We start from the raw sequence: 22,596 nt of genomic DNA on the forward strand, positions 1-22,596 counted from the left end.
CCCTTCAGCCCAACTTGCCACACCGCCCAACATGCCCCATCTACACTAGTCACAGAGTGATACAGTGTGGAAACAGGGTCTACAGCCCACACTAGCCCACACTAGCCCAACATGCCCCATCTACACTAGTCACAGAGTGATACAGTGTGGAAACAGGCCCTTCATCCTTCAGCCCAACATGCCCCATCTACACTAGTCACAGGGTGATACAGTGTGGAAACAGGGTCTACAGCCCAACTTGCCCACACCACCCAACATGCCCCATCTACACTAGTCACAGAGTGATACAGTGTGGAAACAGGCCCTTCAGCCCAACTTGCCCATGCCCCATCTACACTAGTCACAGAGAGATACAGTGTGGAAACAGGCCCTTCAGCCCAACATGCCCACACCGGCCAACATGCCCCATCTACACTAGTCACAGAGTGATACAGTGTGGAAACAGGCCCTTCCTTCAGCCCAACTTGCCCCGTCTACACTAGTCACAGAGTGATACAGTGTGGAAACAGGCCCTTCCTTCAGCCCAACATGCCCACACCGCCCAACATGCCCCATCTACACTAGTCACAGAGTGATACAGTGTGGAAACAGGCCCTACAGCCCAACTTGCCCACACCGCCCAACATGCCCCAGCTACACTAGTCACAGAGTGATACAGCGTGGAAACAGGCCCTTCAGCCCAACTTGCCCACACCGCCCAACATGCCCCATCTACACTAGTCACAGAGTGATACAGTGTGGAAACAGGCCCTTCCTTCAGCCCAACTTGCCCACACGGCCCAACATGCCCCATCTACACTAGTCACAGAGTGATACAGTGTGGAAACAGGCCCTTCCTTCAGCCCAACATGCCCACACCGCCCAACATGCCCCATCTACACTAGTCACAGGGTGATACAGTGTGGAAACAGGCCCTTCCTTCAGCCCAACTTGCCCACACCGCCCAACATGCCCCATCTACACTAGTCACAGGGTGATACAGTGTGGAAACAGGCCCTTCAGCCCAACTTGCCCACACCGCCCAACATGCCCCATCTACACTAGTCACAGAGTGATACAGTGTGGAAACAGGCCCTTCCTTCAGCCCAACTTGCCCACACCGCCCAACATGCCCCATCTACACTAGTCAGACAGTGATACAGTGTGGAAACAGGCCCTTCCTTCAGCCCAACTTGCCCACACTAGCCCAACATGCCCCATCTACACTAGTCACAGAGTGATACAGTGTGGAAACAGGGTCTACAGCCCAACTTGCCCACACCGCCCAACATGCCCCATCTACACTAGTCACATAGTGATACAGTGTGGAAACAGGCCCTTCCTTCAGCCCAACTTGCCCACACCGCCCAACATGCCCATCTACACTAGTCCCTCCTGCCTTGTTTGGCCCATATCCCTCCCAACCTATCCTATCCATGTACCTAAATGTTCTTAAAAGTTGCAATCATATCTCCCCATCTGTTTCCTCAATGCCACCTCTCTATTTACACCTTGAAACATAGACAATAGGTGCAGGAGGAGGCCATTCGGCCCTTCGAGCCAGCACCGCCATTCATTGTGATCATGGCTGATCGTCCCCTATCAATAACCCGTTCCTGCCTTCTCACCATATCCCTCGACTCCACTAGCCCCTAGAGCTCTATCTAACTCTCTCTTAAATCCATCCAGTGACTTGGCCTCCACTGCCCTCTGTGGCAGGGAATTCCACAGATTCACACAACTCTGTGGGTGGAAAAGTTTTTACTCACCTCAGTCTTAAATGGCCTCCCCTTTATTCTAAGACTGTGTGTGTGGCCCCTGGTTCTGGACTCGCCCAACATTGAGAACATTTTTCCTGCATCTAGCTTGTCCAGTCCTTTTATAATTTTATATGTTTCTATAAAATATCCCCTCATCCTTCTAAACTCCAGTGAATACAAGCCTAGTCTTTTCAATCTTTCCTCATATGACAGTCCCGCCATCCCAGGGATCAATCTGGTGAACCTACGCTGCACTGCCTCAATCACAAGGATGTCCTTCCTCAAATTAGGAGACCAAAACTGTACACAATACTCCAGGTGTGGTCTCACCAGAGCCCTGTACAACTGCAGAAGGACCTCTTTACTCCTATACTGAAATCCTCTTGTTATGAAGGCCAACAGGCCAAAACTGCACACAATACTCCCAGGTGTGGTCTCACCAGAGCCCTGTACAACTGCAGAAGGACCTCTTTACTCCTATACTGAAATCCTCTTGTTATGAAGGCCAACAGGCCAAAACTGTACACAATACTCCAGGTGTGGTCTCACCAGAGCCCTGTACAACTGCAGAAGAACCTCTTTACTCCTATACTGAAATCGTCTTGTTATGAAGGCCAACGGGCCACAACTGTACACAATACTCAGGATGTGGTCTCACCAGAGCCCTATACAACTGGCACCTCCCCCCTGGCTTCTACAACTCTCTCCGCCTCTGTAACCCCCTCCCAGGATAACTCCGTACAGACAGCACCCGTAGTCAGGATGAACCCGGGTCTCTGACGCTGTGAGGCAGCAACTCTACTGCTGTGCCACCGTGCTGCCCGGAGACTCATGCTCTGTGAAGAGATGTCAGGGCCAAGTTTCACTTCCTTGTTGGTGGTTGCGCCTGTTACTTACTGTCACCTCTGCCACACTCGCCCCGCTCCAAAGGTCACAAAGAGAACGTTCAAACTTCACACGGGCAGCACAGAACATCAGGATGGAAAGAGGTGGCTGGAGCTATGAGGCAGTACCTCGGTCCAGATGAGATGTCGAGGCTCTTTAAGGCGCTGGTTAGGCTGCATTTGGAGTAATGTGAGCAATTCTGGACCCCGTATCTGAGGAAGGATGTGCAGGCTCTAGAGAGGGCCCAGAGGGGGTTTACAAGAACCATCCCAGGAATGAGTGGGTTAACATATGACACATTGCAACACATTGCAAAATGATTTGAGTCTAGGAGCAGGGAGGTTCTACTGCAGTTGTACAGGGTCTTGGTGAGACCACACCTGGAGTATTGCGTACAGTTTTGGTCTCCAAATCTGAGGAAGGACATTATAGCCATAGAGGGAGTGCAGAGAAGGTTCACCAGCCTGATTCCTGGGCTGTCAGGACTGTCTTATGAAGAAAGACTGGATAGACGGTTTATACTCTCTAGAATTTAGGAGATTGAGAGGGGATCTTATAGAAACGTACAAAATTCTTAAGGGATTGGACAGGCTAGATGCAGGAAGATTGATCCCGATGTTGGGGAAGTCCAGGACAAGGGGTCACACAGTTTAAGGATAAGAGGGAAATCCTTTAAAACCGAGATGAGAAGAACTTTTTTCACACAGAGAGTGGTGAATCTGTGGAACTCTCTGCCACAGAAGGTAGTTGAGGCCACACAGTTCATTGGCTATATTTAAGAGGGAGTTAGATGTGTCCCTTGTGGCTAAAGGGATCAGGGTGTATGGAGAGAAGGCAGGTACAGGATACTGAGTTGGATGATCAGCCATGATCATATTGAATGGCGAATGGTGCAGGCTGGAAGGGCCGAATGGCCTACTCCTGCACCTATTGTCTATGTTTCTAATGGGAGAGTCTAGGACTAGAGGGCACAGCTGCAGAATTAAAGGACGGTATCAGGCAGCATCTCTGGAGGTAGGTGACATTTTGGGTCATCTTTTAGTTTCGGAAGGAACTGCAGAAGTTGGTTTACACCGAAGGCAGACACAAAATGCTGGAGTAACTCAGCGGGACAGGCAGCATCGATGGATGCTTTCGGTCGAGACACTTAGAAACATAGAAACATAGAAATTAGGTGCAGGAGTAGGCCATTCGGCCCTTCGAGCCTGCACCGCCATTCAATATGATCATGGCTGATCATCCAACTCAGTATCCCGTACCTGCCTTCTCTCCATACCCCCTGATCCCCTTAGCCACAAGGGCCACATCTAACTCCCTCTTAAATATAGCCAATGAACTGTGTGGCCTCAACTACCCTCTGTGGCAGAGAGTTCCACAGATTCACCACTCTCTGTGTGAAAAAAGTTCTTCTCATCTCGGTTTTAAAGGATTTCCCCCTTATCCTTAAGACACTTCTTCAGACACAGCAAGGAAACAGGTCCTTTGCCCACCGAGTCTACGCCGATCAGCTTTTAGAAATGTTTGAATGGTGCACTGACTGGCTGACATTTTTAAATTTCGTTGTACATGGTTCATGTTACAATGACAATAAAGAAACTATTCTATCATCGATCACCCATTCACACTAAGAAAAGGCAAAGGAAGGATTCTGACCTGAATATTCGCCGGACCATGTTCTCCACAGTTGCTGTGTCACCTGCTGCATCTCTGCAGCACCTTGTGTCTGTCTGTCTTTGATTATGTTGGCTGATCTTCCGAGGCAGCGTGAAGTGTAGATGGAGTCGATGATGGGGAGTCTGGTCTATGTAAAGCACCATCTACAACTCTTTGTCATTCCTTGTGGTCTTGGGCAGAGCTGTTCCCAAACCAAGCTGGGAAGCACCCTGACATGATGCTTTCTACGATTCACCTATAGACATTGAGGGCACTCTCAACTTTCTTGGTCTTCTAATAGTTATAGCACCGCCATTCAATGTGATCACGGCTGATCATCCCCAATCAGTACCCCGTTCCTGCCTTCTCCCCATATCCGCTATCTTTAAGAGCCCTATCTAGCTCTTCTCTTCAAAGCATCCAGAGAACCGGCCTCCACCACCCTCTGAGGCAGAGAATTCCACAGACTCACAACTCTCTGTGAGAAAAAGTGTTTCCTCGTCTCCGTTCTAAATGGCCGACCCCTTATTCTTAAACTGTGTGTGTGTGGCCCCTGGTTCTGGACTCCCCCAACATCGGGAACATGTTTCCTGCCTCTAGCGTGTCCAAACCCTTAACCATCTTATATGTTTCAATGAGATACCCTCTCATCCTTCTAAACTCCAGAGTGTACAAGCCCACAGCCGTTCCACATTCTCTCAGCATATGACAGTCCCGCCATCCCGGGAATTAACCTGGTGAACCTACGCTGGGCTCCCTCAATAGCAAGAATGTCCTTCCTCAAATTAGGGGACCAAAACTGCACACAATACTCCAGGTGTGGTCTCACTAGGGCCCTGTACAACTGCAGAAGGACCTCTTTGCTCCTGTACTCAACTCCTCTTGTTATGAAGGCCAACAGGCCAAAACTGCACACAATACTCCAGGTGTGGTCTCACCAGGGCCCTGTACAACTGCAGAAGGACCTCTTTGCTCCTATACTCGACTCCTCTTGTTATGAAGGCCAACAGGCCAAAACTGCACACAATACTCTAGGTGTGGTCTCACTAGGGCCCTGTACAACTGCAGAAGGGCCTCTTTGCTCCTATACTCAACTCCTCTTGTTATAAAGGCCAACATGGCATTCACTTTCGTCACTGCCTGCTGTACCTGCATGCTTACTTTCATTGACTGATGAACAAGGACCCCCAGATCCCGTTGTACTTCCCCTTTTCCCAACTTGACGCCATTTAGATAGTAATCTGCCTTCCTGTTTTTGCCACCAAAGTGGGCAACCTCACATTTATCCACATTAAACTGCATCTGCCATGCATCTGCCCACTGTCCAAGTCACCCTGCATCCTCATAGCATCCTCCTCACATTTCACACTGCCACCCAGCTTTGTGTCATCTGCAAACCTGCTAATGTGATTTTGAATCCCTTCATCCCCGTGTCCGCAGTAAGAGTCGTGACGAGACGTGGTGAGGTTGTATCTTTATTTCTGACCCACATGCTTTACACAGAGGCACGGAGACGACAGATTGTGGGCTGGCACTCCCGCCGGTGGCTAGCATGCACGGCAATCGCCCCTTTACACCAGACATGTGCGAGGGCGAGAGGCGGCCCCCCCCACACACACCGCACCATCCCGCCCTTCACAAGACAGGGTCCGCTCACAGGCTGAGTGACCGATGCCCGATCGCCAGACCGCCAGGCCGCGACTGACCAGGGAGAGCAGCAGCAGCAGCAGCAGCAGCGGACCGGGCAACTGGCAGGAACCCCCCCCTCTCCCCTGGCCTAACACCACCAGAACAACACTGACGAGCAGGGAGGAGAGGAGGAGGACAAACCCAAAATACAAGGATCGCCCACTCCCACCAATGTTCAAACAACCGTCCACTCTACCCAGACACTGAGGGGGGGGAGAGGCAAGATCCAGGCTCGACCACCCCACCCCTCACCCCTCACCCCTCACCCCCCACCCACCACCAGCCCCCAGACAGTGTGGCATGCGTACAACACACACACAGATAGACAGCAAGAGACCGAGTGGGTTACAAACACTGTTTTGTTGGGACATGCAGTGCTGTGCCTTGGCCTTGCGGGCAGGCTCAGGGAGAGCAGACCCTTCCTCCCTTCCTCCCCCTCCCCGCGCTCCTAGCCCACCCGACTGGCAGTGACGGCCGCCCTCAGCTCGGCCTCGTTCAGCAGCCGCAGCTTCCGCAGGGCCTCCACCAGCTGCTCTCTGGCGTTGCCGATGAAGGTGTTGGTGAGGAAGGCCGGCAGCCCCCCAAAGCCGTCCCGCAGGGTGTAGAGGGGCACACGGATCACACCCAGGACCTGTGGGCACACGCAGCAAAGGTAGAGCGGGGTGAGGGCGCTGACCGCGTGGAGTTTGCATGCCACAAAGAAACAGGAGGTTGACAAAAGTGCTGGAGAAACTCAGCGCGTGCAGCAGCAAAAATGCATTTTGTTGTTTAATGCATTTCGTTGTCTCTGTACTGTACACTGACAATGACAATTAAAATTGAATCTGAATCTGAATCTGAATCTGAGCATCTATGGAGCGATGGAAATAGGCAACGTTTCGGGGTCCTAGACTCAAATCCTCTATGCTCAAGATGTCTTTCCTCAGATTAGTACGTTTCACAGAGGTCGGGTGTGGTACTTTACCATAAGACCCTGTACTTTTAGGACCGAGATGAGAACCTCCCTGCATTTCGTAGACTCAAACTGTCTATGGCAAATTAATTGTCCTTCCTGAGATTAGGAGACCAAAACTGTACGCAATACTCCAGGTGTGGTCTCACCAAGACCCTGTACAACTGCAGTAGAACCTCCCTGCTCCTAGACTCAAATCCTCTATGGCAAGAATGTCCTTCCTCAGATTAGGAGACCAAAACTGTACGCAATACTCCAGGTGTGGTCTCACCAAGACCCTGTACAACTGCAGTAGAACCTCCCTGCTCCTAGACTCAAATCCTCTACGGCAAGAATGTCTTTCCTCAGATTAGGAGACCAAAACTGTACGCAATACTCCAGGTGTGGTCTCACCAAGACCCTGTACAACTGCAGTAGAACCTCCCTGCTCCTAGACTCAAATCCTTTTGCTATGAAAGAATGAAGGGGGGACCTCATTGAAACATACAGAATAGTGAAAGGCCTGGATAGAGTGGATGTGGGGAGGATGTTTCCACTAATCTCGGCTTGTACTCGCTAGAATTTAGAAGATTGAGGGGGGATCTTATAGAAACGTACAAAATTCTTAAGGGGTTGGACAGGCTGGATGCAGGAAGATTGTTCCCGATGTTGGGGAAGTCCAGAACAAGGGGTCACACAGTTTAAGGATAAGAGGGAAATCTTTTAGGACCGAGATGAGAAAATCATTTTTTTCACACACACAGAGAGTGGTGAATCTGTGGAATTCTCTGCCACAGAAGGTGGTTGAGGCCACACAGTTCATTGGCTATATTTAAGAGGGAGTTAGATGTGGCCCTTGTGGCTAAAGGGATCAGGCGGTATGGAGAGAAGGCAGGGATGGGATACTGAGTTGGATGATCAGCCATGATCATATCGAATGGCGAATGGTGCAGGCTCGAAGGGCCGAATGGCCTCTACTCCTGCACCTATTTTCTATGTTTCTATGCTCCAATCATTTATGAGTAGGGAAATCAAGAACCAGGGAACATAGGTTGAAGGCGAGAGGGGAAAGGTTACGTATTTGGAGCGGGGGAGGATAGCAGGGCACAGAGAGACTCCGTATAGACAGTACCCGCAGTCAGGATCGAACTTGGGTCTGTGGCGATGTATGGCAGCAACTCTAGACAGTACACATCTTGACTAGCTTAATGGGGCAGCATGGACAAGTTGGGCCGAAGGGCCCTTTTCCACGCCGTGCCTCTGAATGGTCGCCTGCCCACGCAGAACATTCGCCTCAGGGAAATGCTGCTCGAAGCATCGCTGGTGGGTTGTGAGATTCACAGACACAATGCATTTTATCTCAGATTCAGATTCAGATTCAATTTTAATTGTCATTGTCAGTGTACAGTGTACAGTACAGAGACAACAAAATGCATTATCTGCACCCATCTCGAAATATTCTTCCCCCACCGTGAGTCCACTGTGACTCAGCGCTTGGTGCTGCAGTGTGTGAAGCATGTGATATAGAAAGACGACTGCAGTGTGATTCACCAATCAACACATCTCCACTCACCCCAGTAACATAGAAACATAGAAAATAGGTGTAGGAGTACGTGGGAGAACACAGTCCATACAGCACCCATAGTCCGGATCAAATCCAGGTCTCAGGTGCTGTTAGGCAGCAGCTACACCGCTGGGCCATCATGCCGCCCTTCAATCTTCAGTCTGAATAAGAGTCCCGGCTCAAAACGTCACCTATCCACGTTCTCCACAGATGCTGCCTGACCCGCTGAGTTACTCCAGCACTCTGTGAAACGTCACCTATCCATGTTCTCCACAGATGCTGCCTGACCCGCTGAGTTACTCCAGCACTCTGTGAAACGTCACCTATCCACGTTCTCCACACAGATGCTGCCTGACCCGCTGAGTTACTCCAGCACTCTGTGAAACGTCACCTATCCACGTTCTCCACACAGATGCTGCCTGACCCGCTGAGTCACTCCAGCACTCTGTGAAACGTCACCTATCCATGTTCTCCACACAGATGCTGCCTGACCCGCTGAGTTACTCCAGTACTCTGTGAAACGTCACCTATCCATGTTCTCCACAGATGCTGCCTGACCCGCTGAGTCACTCCAGCACTCTGTGAAACGTCACCTATCCATGTTCTCCACACAGATGCTGCCTGACCCGCTGAGTTACTCCAGTACTCTGTGAAACGTCACCTATCCACGTTCTCCACAGATGCTGCCTGACCCGCTGAGTTACTCCAGCACTCTGTGAAACGTCACCTATCCATGTTCTCCACACAGATGCTGCCTGACCCGCTGAGTTACTCCAGCCTTTTATCCCCTCAAAGAGTCCTTGGACATTTCCCAATTCCTGTGTTGAAAGTTGCCGATAGCGAGTCTCAGATTACGGAATTTCCCGTATTTGTAAACTCCAGATTAACGCCGACCCAGCTTGGTTCTGACGTTTCATTTGTTCAACTCTAGTGGTCTTCCAAAGCCTGAGATTCTGGATACTAGATCATCCCTCACCTTGTGCCCCCAAGCTTCACAATGTTCAAATACCTCTTGATATTGAACATATCCCCACTCCCTCACTCCATAGCACTCTTCTGGACCCCATCTCTGTAGAAACATACAAAATAGGTGCAGGAGGAGGCCTTTCGGCCCTTCCACCCAGCACCGCCATTCATTGTGATCATGGCTGATTGTCCCCAATCAATAACCCGTGCCTGCCTTCTCCCCATATCCCTTGACTCCACTAGCCCCTAGAGCTCTATCTAACTCTCTCTTAAATCCATCCAGTGACTTGGCCTCCACTGCCTTCTGTGGCAGGGAATTCCACAAATTCACACAACTCTCTGGGTGAAAAGGTTTTTTCTCACCTCAGTCTTAAATGGCCTCCCCTTTATTCTAAGACTGTGTGTGTGGCCCCTGGTTCTGGACTCGCCCAACATTGGGAACATTTTTCCTGCACCCCATTACTGAGTTGGATGATCAGCCATGATCATATTGAATGGCGGTGCAGACTCGAAGGGCCGAATGGCCTACTCCTGCACCTAATTTCTATGTTTCTATCTAGCTTGTCCAGTCCTTTTATAATTTTATATGTTTCTATAAGATCCCCCCCCCTCATCCTTCTAAACTCCAGTGAATACAAGCCTAGTCTTTTCAATCTGTCCTCAGATGACAGTCCCGCCATCCCAGGGATCAATCTCGTGAACCTATGCTGCACTGCCTCGATCACAAGGATGTCCTTCCTCAAATTAGGAGACCAAAGCTGTACACAATACTCCAGATGTGGTCTCACCAGGGCCCTGTACAACTGCAGAAGAACCTCTTTACTCCTATACTCAACTCCTCTTGTTATGAAGACCAACATTCCATTAGCTTTCTTCACTGCCTGCTGTACCTGCACGCCAACTATCACTGACTGGTGTACAAGGACACCCAGGTCTCGCTGCACCTCCCCCTTAACTAACCTAACCCTATTGAGATAATAATCTTCCCCCTTGTTTTTGCCGGCAAAGTGGATAAGGCAGTAAAGAAAGCGAATGGTATGTTGGCTTTCATAGCAAGAGGATTTGAGTATAGGAGCAGGGAGGTTCTACTGCAGTTGTACAGGGTCTTGGTGAGACCACACCTGGAGTATTGTGTGCAGTTTTGGTCTCCAAATCTGAGGAAGGACATTATTGCCATAGAGGGAGTGCAGAGACGGTTCACCAGACTGATTCCTGGGATGTCAGGACTGTCTTATGAAGAAAGACTGGATAGGCTTGGTTTATACTCTCTAGAATTTAGGAGATTGAGAGGGGATCTTATAGAAACTTACAAAATTCTTAAGGGGTTGGACAGGCTAGATGCAGGAAGATTGTTCCCGATGTTGGGGAAGTCCAGGACAAGGGGTCACAGCTTAAGGATAAGGGGGAAATCCTTTAAAACCGAGATGAGGAGAACTTTTTTCACACAGAGAGTGGTGAATCTCTGGAACTCTCTGCCACAGAGGGTAGTTGAGGCCACACAGTTCATTGGCTATATTTAAGAGGGAGTTAGATGTGGCCCTTGTGGCTAAAGGGATCAGGGGGTATGGAGAGAAGGCAGGTACGGGATACTGAGTTGGATGATCAGCCGTGATCATATTGAATGGCGAATGGTGCAGGCTCGAAGGGCCGAATGGCCTACTCCTGCACCTGATTTCTATGTTTGTTTCTATAACCTCACATACATGTTTCTAACACTCCTCGAGGCACTGAATCGGGAATGAGAGCGCGCTGTTCGGCCTGCCTTACCTCCCGCCCGTGGTCCTTGGCCTGCATGGAGCACGCCTCCACCTTGCGCAGTTCCTCCAGGGTGATCCTCTTGGTGTAGAAATGGGCCACCACCTTCTGGGGCAACGCCTCGGTGGCGTGGGAGCTGGCATAGTCAGCCTCCATGATGCGCAACACCTTGCTGTCACAGCCCAGCTCCTCACACAGCTCCCGGTTCAGCCCTTCCTCCAGCGTGCCGTCCCGTGGATCCATGAATCCGCCCGGAAAACCGATCTTCCCATCGAACCGCATCTGCATCTGAGGAGGGGAGGAGCAGGGGGGTATCTTATCGCTGGGTCTCGAGGCCAGAGGGACCCACCCCCCCTGTGTTTAATTTAGTTTAAGATACCGCGTGGAAACAGGCCCTTCGGCCCACCGAGTCCGCATCGGCCAGCGATCACTGCACACTAAAGGGCCTGCCCCACTTTCACAACCTAATTCACGACCTCTGCCGAGTTTGCCCTCGACTCATAATAGTCAAGTCAAGTTTGTTCGTCACATACACATATGGGATGTAATGTTAAAATTGTACAAGGCATTGGTGAGGCCAATTCTGGAGTATGGTGTACAGCTTTGGTCACCAAATTATAGGAAGGATGTCAACAAAATAGAGAGAGTACAGAGGAGATTTACTAGAATGTTGCCTGGGTTTCAGCAACTAAGTTACAGAGAAAGGTTGAACAAGTTAGGTCTTTATTCTTTGGAGCGCAGAAGGTTAAGGGGGGACTTGATAGAGGTCTTTAAAATCATGAGAGGGATAGACAGAGTTGACAGAGTGGATAATCTTTTTCCATTGAGAGTAGGGAAGATTCAAACAAGAGGTTCGGACATGATTTGAGAATTAAGGGACAGAAGTTTAGGGGGAACTTCTTTACTCAGAGAGTGGTAGCTGTGTGGAATGAGCTTCCAGTGGAAGTGGTGGAGGCCGGCAGGTTCGATTTTATCATTTAAAAATAAATTGGATGGGTATATGGACGGGAAAGGAATGGAGGGTTATGGTCTGAGTGCAGGTAGATGGGACTAGGTGAGAGTACAGTGTTGGGCACGGACTAGAAGGGCCGAGATGGCCAGTTTCCGTGCTGGAATTGGTATATGGTTACATGTTATACGAGATGTGCAGTGAAATGAAAAGTGGCAATGCTCGCTCGCAGACAAAACAAACAAACAAACTACAAACAGAATCACATATTCTTTTACATATTTACATATTACATATTGTGGGAGGAAGGAAAAAGGAAAAAAAAACAGCAATTTAAAAAAAACAGTAGAATGGTTCAGTGAAGTTAGTCCCTGGTGAGATAGGGATTTACAGTCCTATAATAATAATATATTTTGTTGCCATTGCACAGAGGTGCAATGAGATTTGGTTATGCAGCTTCCATCCAATGTCATAACTTAATCAACATGATTTATAAAAAATAAACTGTAAAACTGTATAAAGTGCAAATCGGTCTGTGCTGGGTCGATGTGCGACATGCATACTCCAAGCATGGTCGTCACGAGGTCGTAGCAGGCCGTGACGTTAGGTGTAGGCACTCGTGGCATCAAGTAGGTCGGGGCGTTTTTTCATGCCTGATGAAAAATGCCCCACGAGTAAAAAAAGGTGGTGAATTAGGCTGTGAAAGTGGGACAGGCCCTTACTTAACACTATCCCACACAGACAAGTGACCATTTTACACATGCACAAAGCCCCTGACCCTAGAATTCAACCAGTGACCCCAGTATTTACCCCCTGACCCAGGTATTTACCCCCTTGACCCCGGGTATTTACCTCATGAGCCCAGGTATTTATCCCTTGACCCCAGTATTCACACCCTGACCCCAGTATTTCCCCCTGAACCCAGTATTTACCCCCTGACCCCAGTATTCACCCCCTGACCCCAGTATTCACCCCCTGACCCCAGTATTCACCCCGTGACCCCAGTATTTCCCCCTGAACCCAGGTATTTACACCTTGACCCCAGTATTTACCCCCTGACCCCAGCATTTACCTCCTGACCCCAGTATTTACCCCTTGACCCCAGTATTTACCCCTTGACCCCGGTATTTGCCCCCTGACTCCAGTATTTACCCCCTGACCCCAGTATTTGCCCCTTGACCCCACTATTTACCCCATGACCCCAGTATTTACCCCTCTGACCCCAGTATTCACCTCATGACCCCAGTATTTACCCTCTGACCCCAATATTTACCTCATGACCCCAGTATTTACCTCATGACCCCAGTATTTACCCATGAACCCGGTTATTTACCCACCTTGACCCCAGTATTTGCCCCTTGACCCCAGTATTTGCCCCCCTGACCCCAGTATTTGCCCCTTGACCCCAGTATTTACCTCATGAACCCGTTTATTTACCCCCTGACCCCAGTATTTACCCCCTGACCCCAGTATTCACCCCCTTGACCCCAGTATTTACCCCCCTGACCCCAGTATTTACCTCATGACCCCAGTATTCACCCCGACCCCAGTATTTGCCCCTTGACCCCAGTATTTACCCCCCTTGACCCCAGTATTTACCTCATGACCCCAGTATTTGCCCCTTGACCCCAGTATTTACCTCATGAAACCCGGTTATTTGCCCCTTGACCCCCCAGTATTTACCCCCCTTGACCCCAGTATTTACCCCTTGACCCCAGTATTCACCTCATGACCCCAGTATTTGCCCCCTGACCCCAGTATTTACCCCTGACCCCAGTATTCACCCCTGACCCCAGTATTCACCCCCTGACCCCAGTATTCACCCCCTGACCCCAGTATTCACCCCTGACCCCCAGTATTCACCCCTGACCCCAGTATTTGCCCCTTGACCCCAGTATTTACCTCATGACCCCAGTGTTTACCCCCTGACCCCAGTATTCACCCCCCTGACCCCAGTATTTACCCCCCCTGACCCCAGTATTTACCTCATGACCCCGGTATTCACCCCTTGACCCCAGTATTTACCCCCCGACCCCGGTATTTACCCCTTGACCCCAGTATTTACCCCTTGACCCCCCCAGTATTTACCTCATGACCCCAGTATTTGCCCCTTGACCCCAGTATTTACCTCATGACTCCAGTATTTACTTCATGACCCCAGTATTTGCCCCTTGACCCCAGTTTTTGCCCCTTGACCCCAGTATTTACCTATTGACCCCAGTATTTACCCCCTGACCCCAGTATTTACCTCATGAACCCGGTTATTTACCCCCCTGACCCCAGTATTTGCCCCTTAACCCCAGTATTTGCCCATTGACCCCAGTATTTTCCCCCTTGACCCCAGTATTTACCTCATGACCCCAGTATTCACCCCCTGACCCCAGTATTTACCTCATGACCCCAGTATTTACCCCCTGACCCCAGTATTACCTCATGACCCCAGTATTCACCCCCCTGACCCCAGTATGTACCCCTGACCCCAGTATTCACCCCTGACCCCAGTATTCACCCCCTGACCCCAGTATTCACCCCCTGACCCCAGTATTCACCCCCCCTGACCCCAGTATTCACCCCCTTGACCCCAGTATTTGCCCCCTGACCCCAGTATTTGCCCCTTGACCCCAGTATTTGCCCCTTGACCCCAGTATTTACCTCATGACCCCAGTATTTACCTCATGACCCCGGTATTTGCCCCTTGACCCCAGTATTTGCCCCTGACCCCCAGTATTTACCTTGACCCCAGTATTTACCTCATGAACCCCCGTTTTTTTGCCCCTTGACCCCAGTATTTGCCCCTTGACCCCAGTATTCACCCCTGACCCCAGTATTTACCTCATGACCCCAATATTCACCCCCCTGACCCCAGTATTCACCTCATGACCCAAGGATTTACCCCCTGACCCCAGTATTTACCTTGACCCCAGTATTTATCCCCTGACCCCAGTATTTACCCCCTGACCCCAGTATTTACCCCCTGACCCCAGTATTTACCCCCTTGACCCCAGTATTTACCTCATGACCCCAGTATTTACCCCCCCTGACCCCCAGTATTTGCCCCTTTTACCTCATGACCCCAGTATTTACCTCATGACCCCAATATTTACCTCATGACCCCGGTATTTACCTCATGAACCCGGTTATTTACCCCCTGACCCCAGTATTTGCCCCTTGACCCCCAGTATTTACCTCATGACCCCAGTATTCACCTCATGACCCCCAGTATTTGCCCCTTGACCCCAGTATTTACCTCATGACCCCAGTATTTACCCCCCTTGACCCCCAGTATTTGCCCCCTGACCCCAGTATTTACCTTGACCCCAGTATTTGCCCCTTGACCCCGGTATTTTGCCCCTTGACCCCAGTATTTACCCCCCCTGACCCCAGTATTTGCCCCTTGACCCCAGTATTTACCCCTTGACCCCAGTATTTGCCCCTTGACCCCAGTATTTACCCCCTGACCCCAGTATTTGCCCCTTGACCCCAGTATTTACCTCGTGACCCCAGTATTTACCTCATGACCCCAGTATTTACCCCCTGACCCCAGGATTTGCCCCTTGACCCCCAGTATTTGCCCCTTTTACCCTCATGACCCCAGTATTTGCCCCTTTGACCCCAGTATTTGCCCCCTGACCCCAGTATTCACCCCTGACCCCAGTATTTACCTCATGACCCCAGTATTTACCCCCTGACCCCAGTATTTACCTCATGACCCCAGTATTTGCCCCTTGACCCCAGTATTTACCTCATGACTCCAGTATTTACTTCATGACCCCAGTATTTGCCCCTTGACCCCAGTTTTGCCCCTTGACCCCAGTATTTACCTATTGACCCCAGTATTTACCCCCTGACCCCAGTATTTACCTCATGAACCCGGTTATTTACCCCCTGACCCCAGTATTTGCCCCTTAACCCCAGTATTTGCCCATTGACCCCAGTATTTTTCCCCTTGACCCCAGTATTTACCTCATGACCCCCAGTATTTACCCCCCTTGACCCCAGTATTTACCCCCTGACCCCAGTATTTGCCCCTTGACCCCAGTATTTACCTCATGACCCCAGTATTTACCTCATGACCCCAGTATTTACCTCATGACCCCAGTATTTGCCCCTTGACCCCAGGATTTGCCCCTTGACCCCCAGTATTTGCCCCTTTTACCTCATGACCCCAGTATTTGCCCCCTGACCCCAGTATTTGCCCCTTTTACCTCATGACCCCAGTATTTACCCCCCTTGACCCCAGTATTTGCCCCTTGACCCCAGTATTTGCCCCTTGACCCCAGTATTTACCTCATGACCCCAGTATTTGCCCCTGACCCCAGTAATTACCCCCTGACCCCAGTATTTACCTCATTACCCTGGTTATTTACCCCTTGACCCCGGTATTTACCCCCTTGACCCCAGTATTTGCCCCCTTGACCCCAGTATTTACCTCATGACCCCAGTATTTGCCCCTGACCCCAGTATTTGCCCCCTTGACCCCAGTATTTACACCTTGACCCCAGCATTTACCTATTGACCCCAGTATTTGCCCCTTGACCCCAGTATTTGCCCATTGACCCCAGTATTTACCTCATGACCCCAGTATTTGCCCCTTGACCCCCAGTATTTACCTCATGACCCCAGTATTTGCCCCTTTTACCTCATGACCCCAGTATTTGCCCCCTGACCCCAGTATTTGCCCCTTGACCCCAGTATTTACCTCATGACCCCAGTATTTGCCCATTTGACCCCAGTATTTACCTCATGAACCCGGTTATTTGCCCCTTGACCCAAGTACCCACCAACACGGCGAATCTGAGGGGTATTTTGCCGAAGAGTTTCCCGGGCTCGGCGGCGTACAACATGGCGTGCCCGGCGTGTTTGTAGCCGGCCAGGGAGCGGGAGTCGAGCCGCGACACGGCCCGGTAGCCGGGCTCCGCCATCCTCGCCGCCGTCGTCTCCGTTAGTCCGCTCCTTCCCGCCTCCGTGCGCCCGGCAACGGCGCGGCCAATCAGCGGCCGGCATCCCGCCCCCGGCAACCGCCCGGCAACGGCGCGGCCAATCAGCGGCCGGCATCCCGCCCCCGGCAACCGCCCGGCAACGGCGCGGCCAATCCCATGGCAACCGCCCGGCAACGGCGCGGCCAATCAGCGGCCGCCCTCCCGCCCCTGGCAACCGCCCGGCAACGGCGCGGCCAATCAGCGGCCGGCATCCCGCCCCCGGCAACCGCCCGGCAACGGCGCGGCCAATCAGCGGCCGGCATCCCGACCCCGGCAACCGCCCGGCAACGGCGCGGCCAATCAGCGGCCGCTCTCCCTCCCATGGCAACCGCCCGGCAACGGCGCGCCCAATCAGCGGCCGCTCTCCCTCCCATGGCAACCGCCCGGCAACGGCGCGGCCAATCAGCGGCCGGCATCCCGCCCCCGGCAACCGCCCGGCAACGGCGAGGCCAATCAGCGGCCGTTCTCCCGCCCCCGGCAACCGCCCGGCAACGGCGCGGCCAATCAGCGGCCGCTCTCCCGCCCACGGCAACCGCACGGCAACGGCGCGGCCAATCAGCGGCCGGCATCCCGCCCCCGGCAACCGCCCGGCAACGGCGCGGCCAATCAGCGGCCGCTCTCCCGCCCATGGCAACCGCACGGCAACGGCGCGGCCAATCAGCGGCCGGCATCCCGCCCCCGGCAACCGCCCGGCAACGGCGAGGCCAATCAGCGGCCGGCATCCCGCCCCCGGCAACCGCCCGGCAACGGCGCGGCCAATCAGCGGCCGCTCTCCCGACCCCGGCAACCGCCCGGCAACGGCGCGGCCAATCAGCGGCCGCTCTCCCCGCCCCCGGCAACCGCCCGGCAACGGCGTGGCCAATCAGCGGCCGCTCTCTCCCGCCCCCCGCAACCGCCCGGCAACCCCGGCGCGGCGGGCCAATCAGCGGCCCGGCATCCCCGCCCCCGGCAACCGCCCGGCAACGGCGCCGCCGCCAATCAGCGGCCGCTCTCCCGCCCATGGCAACCGCCCGGCAACGGCGCGGCCAATCAGCGGCCGGCATCCCGCCCCCCCGGCAACCGCCCGGCAACGGCGCGGCCAATCAGCGACCGCTCTCCCGCCCATGGCAACCGCCCGGCAACGGCGCGGCCAATCAGCGGCCCGGCATCCCGCCCCCGGCAACGGCGCCGCCAATCAGCGGCCCCGCATCCCGCACCCGGCAACGGCGCGGCCAATCAGCAGCTACCTGTCAGACGCACGTGGGTAGTCCGCGTGCGCCTGGCAACGGTGCGGCCAATCAACGGCCGCTCTCCCGCCCATGGCAACCGCCCAGCAACGGCGCGGCCAATCAGCAGCTACCTCTCAGACGCACGTGGTTAGTCCGCGTGCGCCTGACAACGGCGCGGCCAATCAACGGCCGCTCTCCCGCCCATGGCAACCGCCCAGCAACGGCGCGGCCAATCAGCAGCTACCTGTCAGACCCACGTGGCCAGTCAGCAACCGCCTGGCAACCGCACGGCCAATCAGCGGCCGCCCCTCTCAGCCTCAGCAACGGCGCGGCCAATTAGCGGCCGCTCTCCCTCCCTCGGCAACCGCCCGGCAACGGCGCCACCAATCAGCGGCCGCTCTCCCGTCATCGGCAACCGCGCGGCCAATCAGCGACTACCTGTCAGACGTACGTGGCCAGTCAGCAACCGCCTGGCAACGGCACGGCCAATCAGCGGGTGCCCTCTCGACCTCAACAACCGCCTGGCAACCACAGGCCCTTCAGCCCAACTTACCAATGCCAACCATGCTGCCCCATCTACACTATAATCCCTCCTTGGCCCGTATCCCTCTAAACCTTTCAGGTGGTGGGTGTACGGAACGAGCTGCCGGAGGAGGTAGTTGAGGCTGGGACTATCCCAACGTTTAATAAACAGTTAGACGGGTACATGGATAGGACAGGTTTGGAAGGATATGGACCAAACGCAGGCAGGTGGGACTAGTGTAGATGGGGCATGTTGGGCGGTGTGGGAAAGTGGGGCTGAAGGGCCACACTGTATCACTATAAGACTATATGTTCACATTCATTGAAGGTAGGCATGCAGGTGCAGCAGGCAGTAAAGAAAGCGAATGGTATGTTAGCTTTCATTGCAAAAAGATTTGAGTATAGGAGCAGGGAGGTTCTACTGCAGTTGTACAGGGTCTTGGTGAGACCACACCTGGAGTATTGCGTGCAGTTTTTTGGTCTCCAAATCTGAGGAAGGACATTATTGCCATAGAGGGAGTGCAGAGACGGTTCACCAGACTGATTCCTGGGATGTCAGGACTGTCTTATGAAGAAAGACTGGATAGACTTGGTTTATACTCTCTAGAATTTAGAAGATTGAGAGGGGATCTTGTAGAAACTTACAAAATTCTTAAGGGGTTGGACAGGCTAGATGCAGGAAGATTGTTCCCGATGTTGGGGAAGTCCAGGACAAGGGGTCACAGCTTAAGGATAAAGGGGAAATCCTTTAAAACCGAGATGAGAAGAACTTTTTTCACACAGAGTGGTGAATCTGTGGAATTCTCTGCCAGAGGGTAGTTGAGGCCAGTTCATTGGCTATATTTAAGAGGGAGTTAGATGTGGCCCTTGTGGCTAAGGGGATCAGGGGGTATGGAGAGAAGGCAGGTACGGGATACTGAGTTGGATGATCAGCCATGATCATATTGAATGGCGGTGCAGGCTCGAAGGGCCGAATGGCCTACTCCTGCACCTAATTTCTATGTTTCTATCTTTCCCTCTCAACCCCATTCTCCTGCATTCTCCCCATAACGTTTGACGCCATTACTAATCAAGGATCTGTCAATCTCGGTTTTAAAAACACCCAATGAATCTCCACCGCTTTCTGTGGCAATGAATTCCAGAAATTCACCACCAATCTGAATTGTCTTGGCCCGAAACGTCACCCATTCCTTCTCTCCACACAGATGCTGCCTGTCCCGCTGAGTTACTCCAGCACTCTGTGAAACGTCACCTATCCATGTTCTCCACACAGATGCTGCCTGTCCCGCTGAGTTACTCCAGCACTGTGTGAAATGTCACCTATTCATTCTCTCCATAGATGCTGCCTGACCCGCTGAGTTACTCCAGCTTTTTGTGTCTATCACTACCAATCCAAATGTCTTTTATCGAGGATTTTCATCAAGTGCAGTTTATTTATGATTCTCAAGAAACGAAATGTTCGGAATAATGAAGTTCTGATCCTCAATATCGCTCTGCTGTAATCAGCAAGCTTGCAGCGGGCTTGGGACTGAGAAAGCTCTGAATCAGCAATACATCGCCTTCCCAATATATCTGGAGAGCTGGCAGCTGAAGCCTGATTGTACAGCTGCCTTATTTTGGAAGAAGGAAGTAGAACCAGACTGCCTGCCTCAGCAGAAACGCCACCCGTTGTCAGGGCCAATTTCTCTTTGTGAAGGCAAAGGTTGCCAATCGGTAGGTGAATCATGTCTTTTAGGGCAATCGATAACCAGAGGGCAGAGCTTTGTGAGAGGGGGGGTCGGGGAAATAAATATAATATGAACTTGAGGGACAATATGTGGGTCTATGTCACAAGCTGCCAGACAAGGTGGATGGACTATCTCAACGTTTCAGGGGTTGGACAGGCTAGATGCAGGAAGATTGTTCCCGATGTTGGGGAAGTCCAGGACAAGGGGTCACAGTTTGAGGATAATGGGGGAAATCTTTTTATGGACCGAGATGAGAGAAAAGATTTTCACAGAGATTGGTGAATCTGTGGAACTCTCTGCCACAGAAGGTAGTTGAGGCCACACAGATCATTGACTATATTTAAGAGGGAGTTAGATGTGGCCCTTGTGGCTAAAGGAATCAGGGGGTATGGAGAGAAGGCAGGTACAGGATACTGAGTTGGCTGATCAGCCATGATCATATTGAATGGCGAATGGTGCAGGCTCGAAGGGCCGAATGGCCTCTACTCCTGCACCAATTGTCTATGTTTCTATGTCTCTGCCACCAACGCCACTCGGGGAATGTGGAAGTCCAGATGTACACGGCAACACAAGCTCTTTCAATGTTGTTTATTCAGCATCCACTCTGTCCCTGCCCGTGGGCAACGGGAGGCCAAGATCGACAGCCACCACCGCGCTGCCCGATGGGGTGGTGTGTGGGCAAAGGCCCCGCATAATGCCAGCAGATGGAGGGCCCACAACCCCACGCTGACTGGGACGGCACGGCAAGGGCACGGGCATGGGAAGGGGCTGCCCCAACATGGAATGGGGAGGGGGAGGGAAATAGAGAGCAGAGGGGAGGGGAGCGGAGATGAGGGCAGGGAGTGCTGTGACAGGGTTCTCCCCTCCTGCGTTAAGTTCCAATGGGGGATGGGAGGGGAGGGAGAGTAATGAGGGGGCCCCCCCCCGCGTTACGGGGAGAAGTCCGAGATCTCTCGCAGATGGAGGGGGTAGAGGGAAGGGGACGAGGTGGAGAGAAGTGAAGGCTCTTCCCCCTGGCGTTACGAGGCGGAGGTCTCCCTTCTCTCGATGCAGAGGAGAGGTTCAGGGGCTGTACGAGGTCTCTCCCCGCCCGTGGCCCACGTTACGACGTCTCTCTGTGGGGTGGAGGGTGGTGGGGGCTGTACGAGGTCTCTCTGTGGGGTGGGGGTGGGGCTGTACGAGGTCTCTCTGTGGGTGGGAGGCTGGGGGGGGGGGGGCAGAACGAGGTCTCTCTGTGGGGTGGAGGGTGGTGGGGGGGGGGGCTGTACGAGGTCTCTCTGTGGGGGGGGGGCTGTACGAGGTCTCTCTGTGGGGGGGGGGCTGTACGAGGTCTCTCTGTGGGGGGGGGCTGTACGAGGTCTCTCTGTGGGGTGGAGGCTGGTGGGGGGGGGTGGGGCTGTACGAGGTCTCTCTGTGGGGTGGAGGCTGGTGGGGGGGGGGGGGGGTCTGTACGAGGTCTCTCTGGGGGGGGGGGCTGTACGAGGTCTCTCTGTGGGGGGGGGCTGTACGAGGTCTCTCTGTGGGGGTGGAGGCTGGTGGGGGGGGTGGGGGCTGTACGAGGTCTCTCTGTGGGGTGGAGGCTGGTGGGGGGGGGCTGTACGAGGTCTCTCTGTGGGGTGGAGGGTGGAGGTTGGGCAGTACGATGTCTCTCCCCGCCAGCGTGCCCGTGTTACGAGGTCTCTCTGTGGGGTGGAGGCTGGTGGGGGGGGGGCTGTACGAGGTCTCTCTGTGGGGTGGAGGCTGGTGGGGGGGGGCTGTACGAGGTCTCTCTGTGGGGTGGAGGTGGGGGGGCTGTACGAGGTCTCTCTGTGGGGTGGAGGCTGGTGGGGGGGGGGGGCTGTACGAGGTCTCTCTGTGGGGTGGAGGCTGGTGGGGGGGGGCTGTACGAGGTCTCTCTGTGGGGTGGAGGCTGGTGGGGGGGGGGGCTGTACGAGGTCTCTCTGTGGGGTGGAGACTGGTGGTGGGGGGCTGTACGAGGTCTCTCTGTGGGGTGGAGGGGGGGGGGCAGTACGAGGTCTCTCTGTGGGGT

At 53.2% G+C, this 22,596-nt stretch overlaps 1 protein-coding gene across 1 annotated transcript; it reads right to left on the reverse strand.

Moving 5' to 3' along the window:
- Positions 1-6,248: 6,248 nt before the first annotated feature.
- zgc:103759 (U8 snoRNA-decapping enzyme) lies at positions 6,249-17,205 on the reverse strand. The gene is made up of 3 exons (XM_055630792.1): positions 16,913-17,205; positions 11,195-11,470; positions 6,249-6,597 (listed from the first exon to the last, which is right to left on the reverse strand). The coding sequence occupies exons 1-3, from the start codon at positions 17,051-17,053 to the stop codon at positions 6,415-6,417; spliced, it is 600 nt and encodes a 199-aa protein (XP_055486767.1). The 5' UTR covers positions 17,054-17,205; the 3' UTR covers positions 6,249-6,414.
- Between the last annotated feature and the right edge of the window lie 5,391 nt (positions 17,206-22,596).

The sequence above is a fragment of the Leucoraja erinacea genome, unplaced genomic scaffold (genome assembly GCF_028641065.1).
Source record: "Leucoraja erinacea ecotype New England unplaced genomic scaffold, Leri_hhj_1 Leri_530S, whole genome shotgun sequence".
Taxonomy (NCBI): domain Eukaryota; kingdom Metazoa; phylum Chordata; class Chondrichthyes; order Rajiformes; family Rajidae; genus Leucoraja; species Leucoraja erinaceus.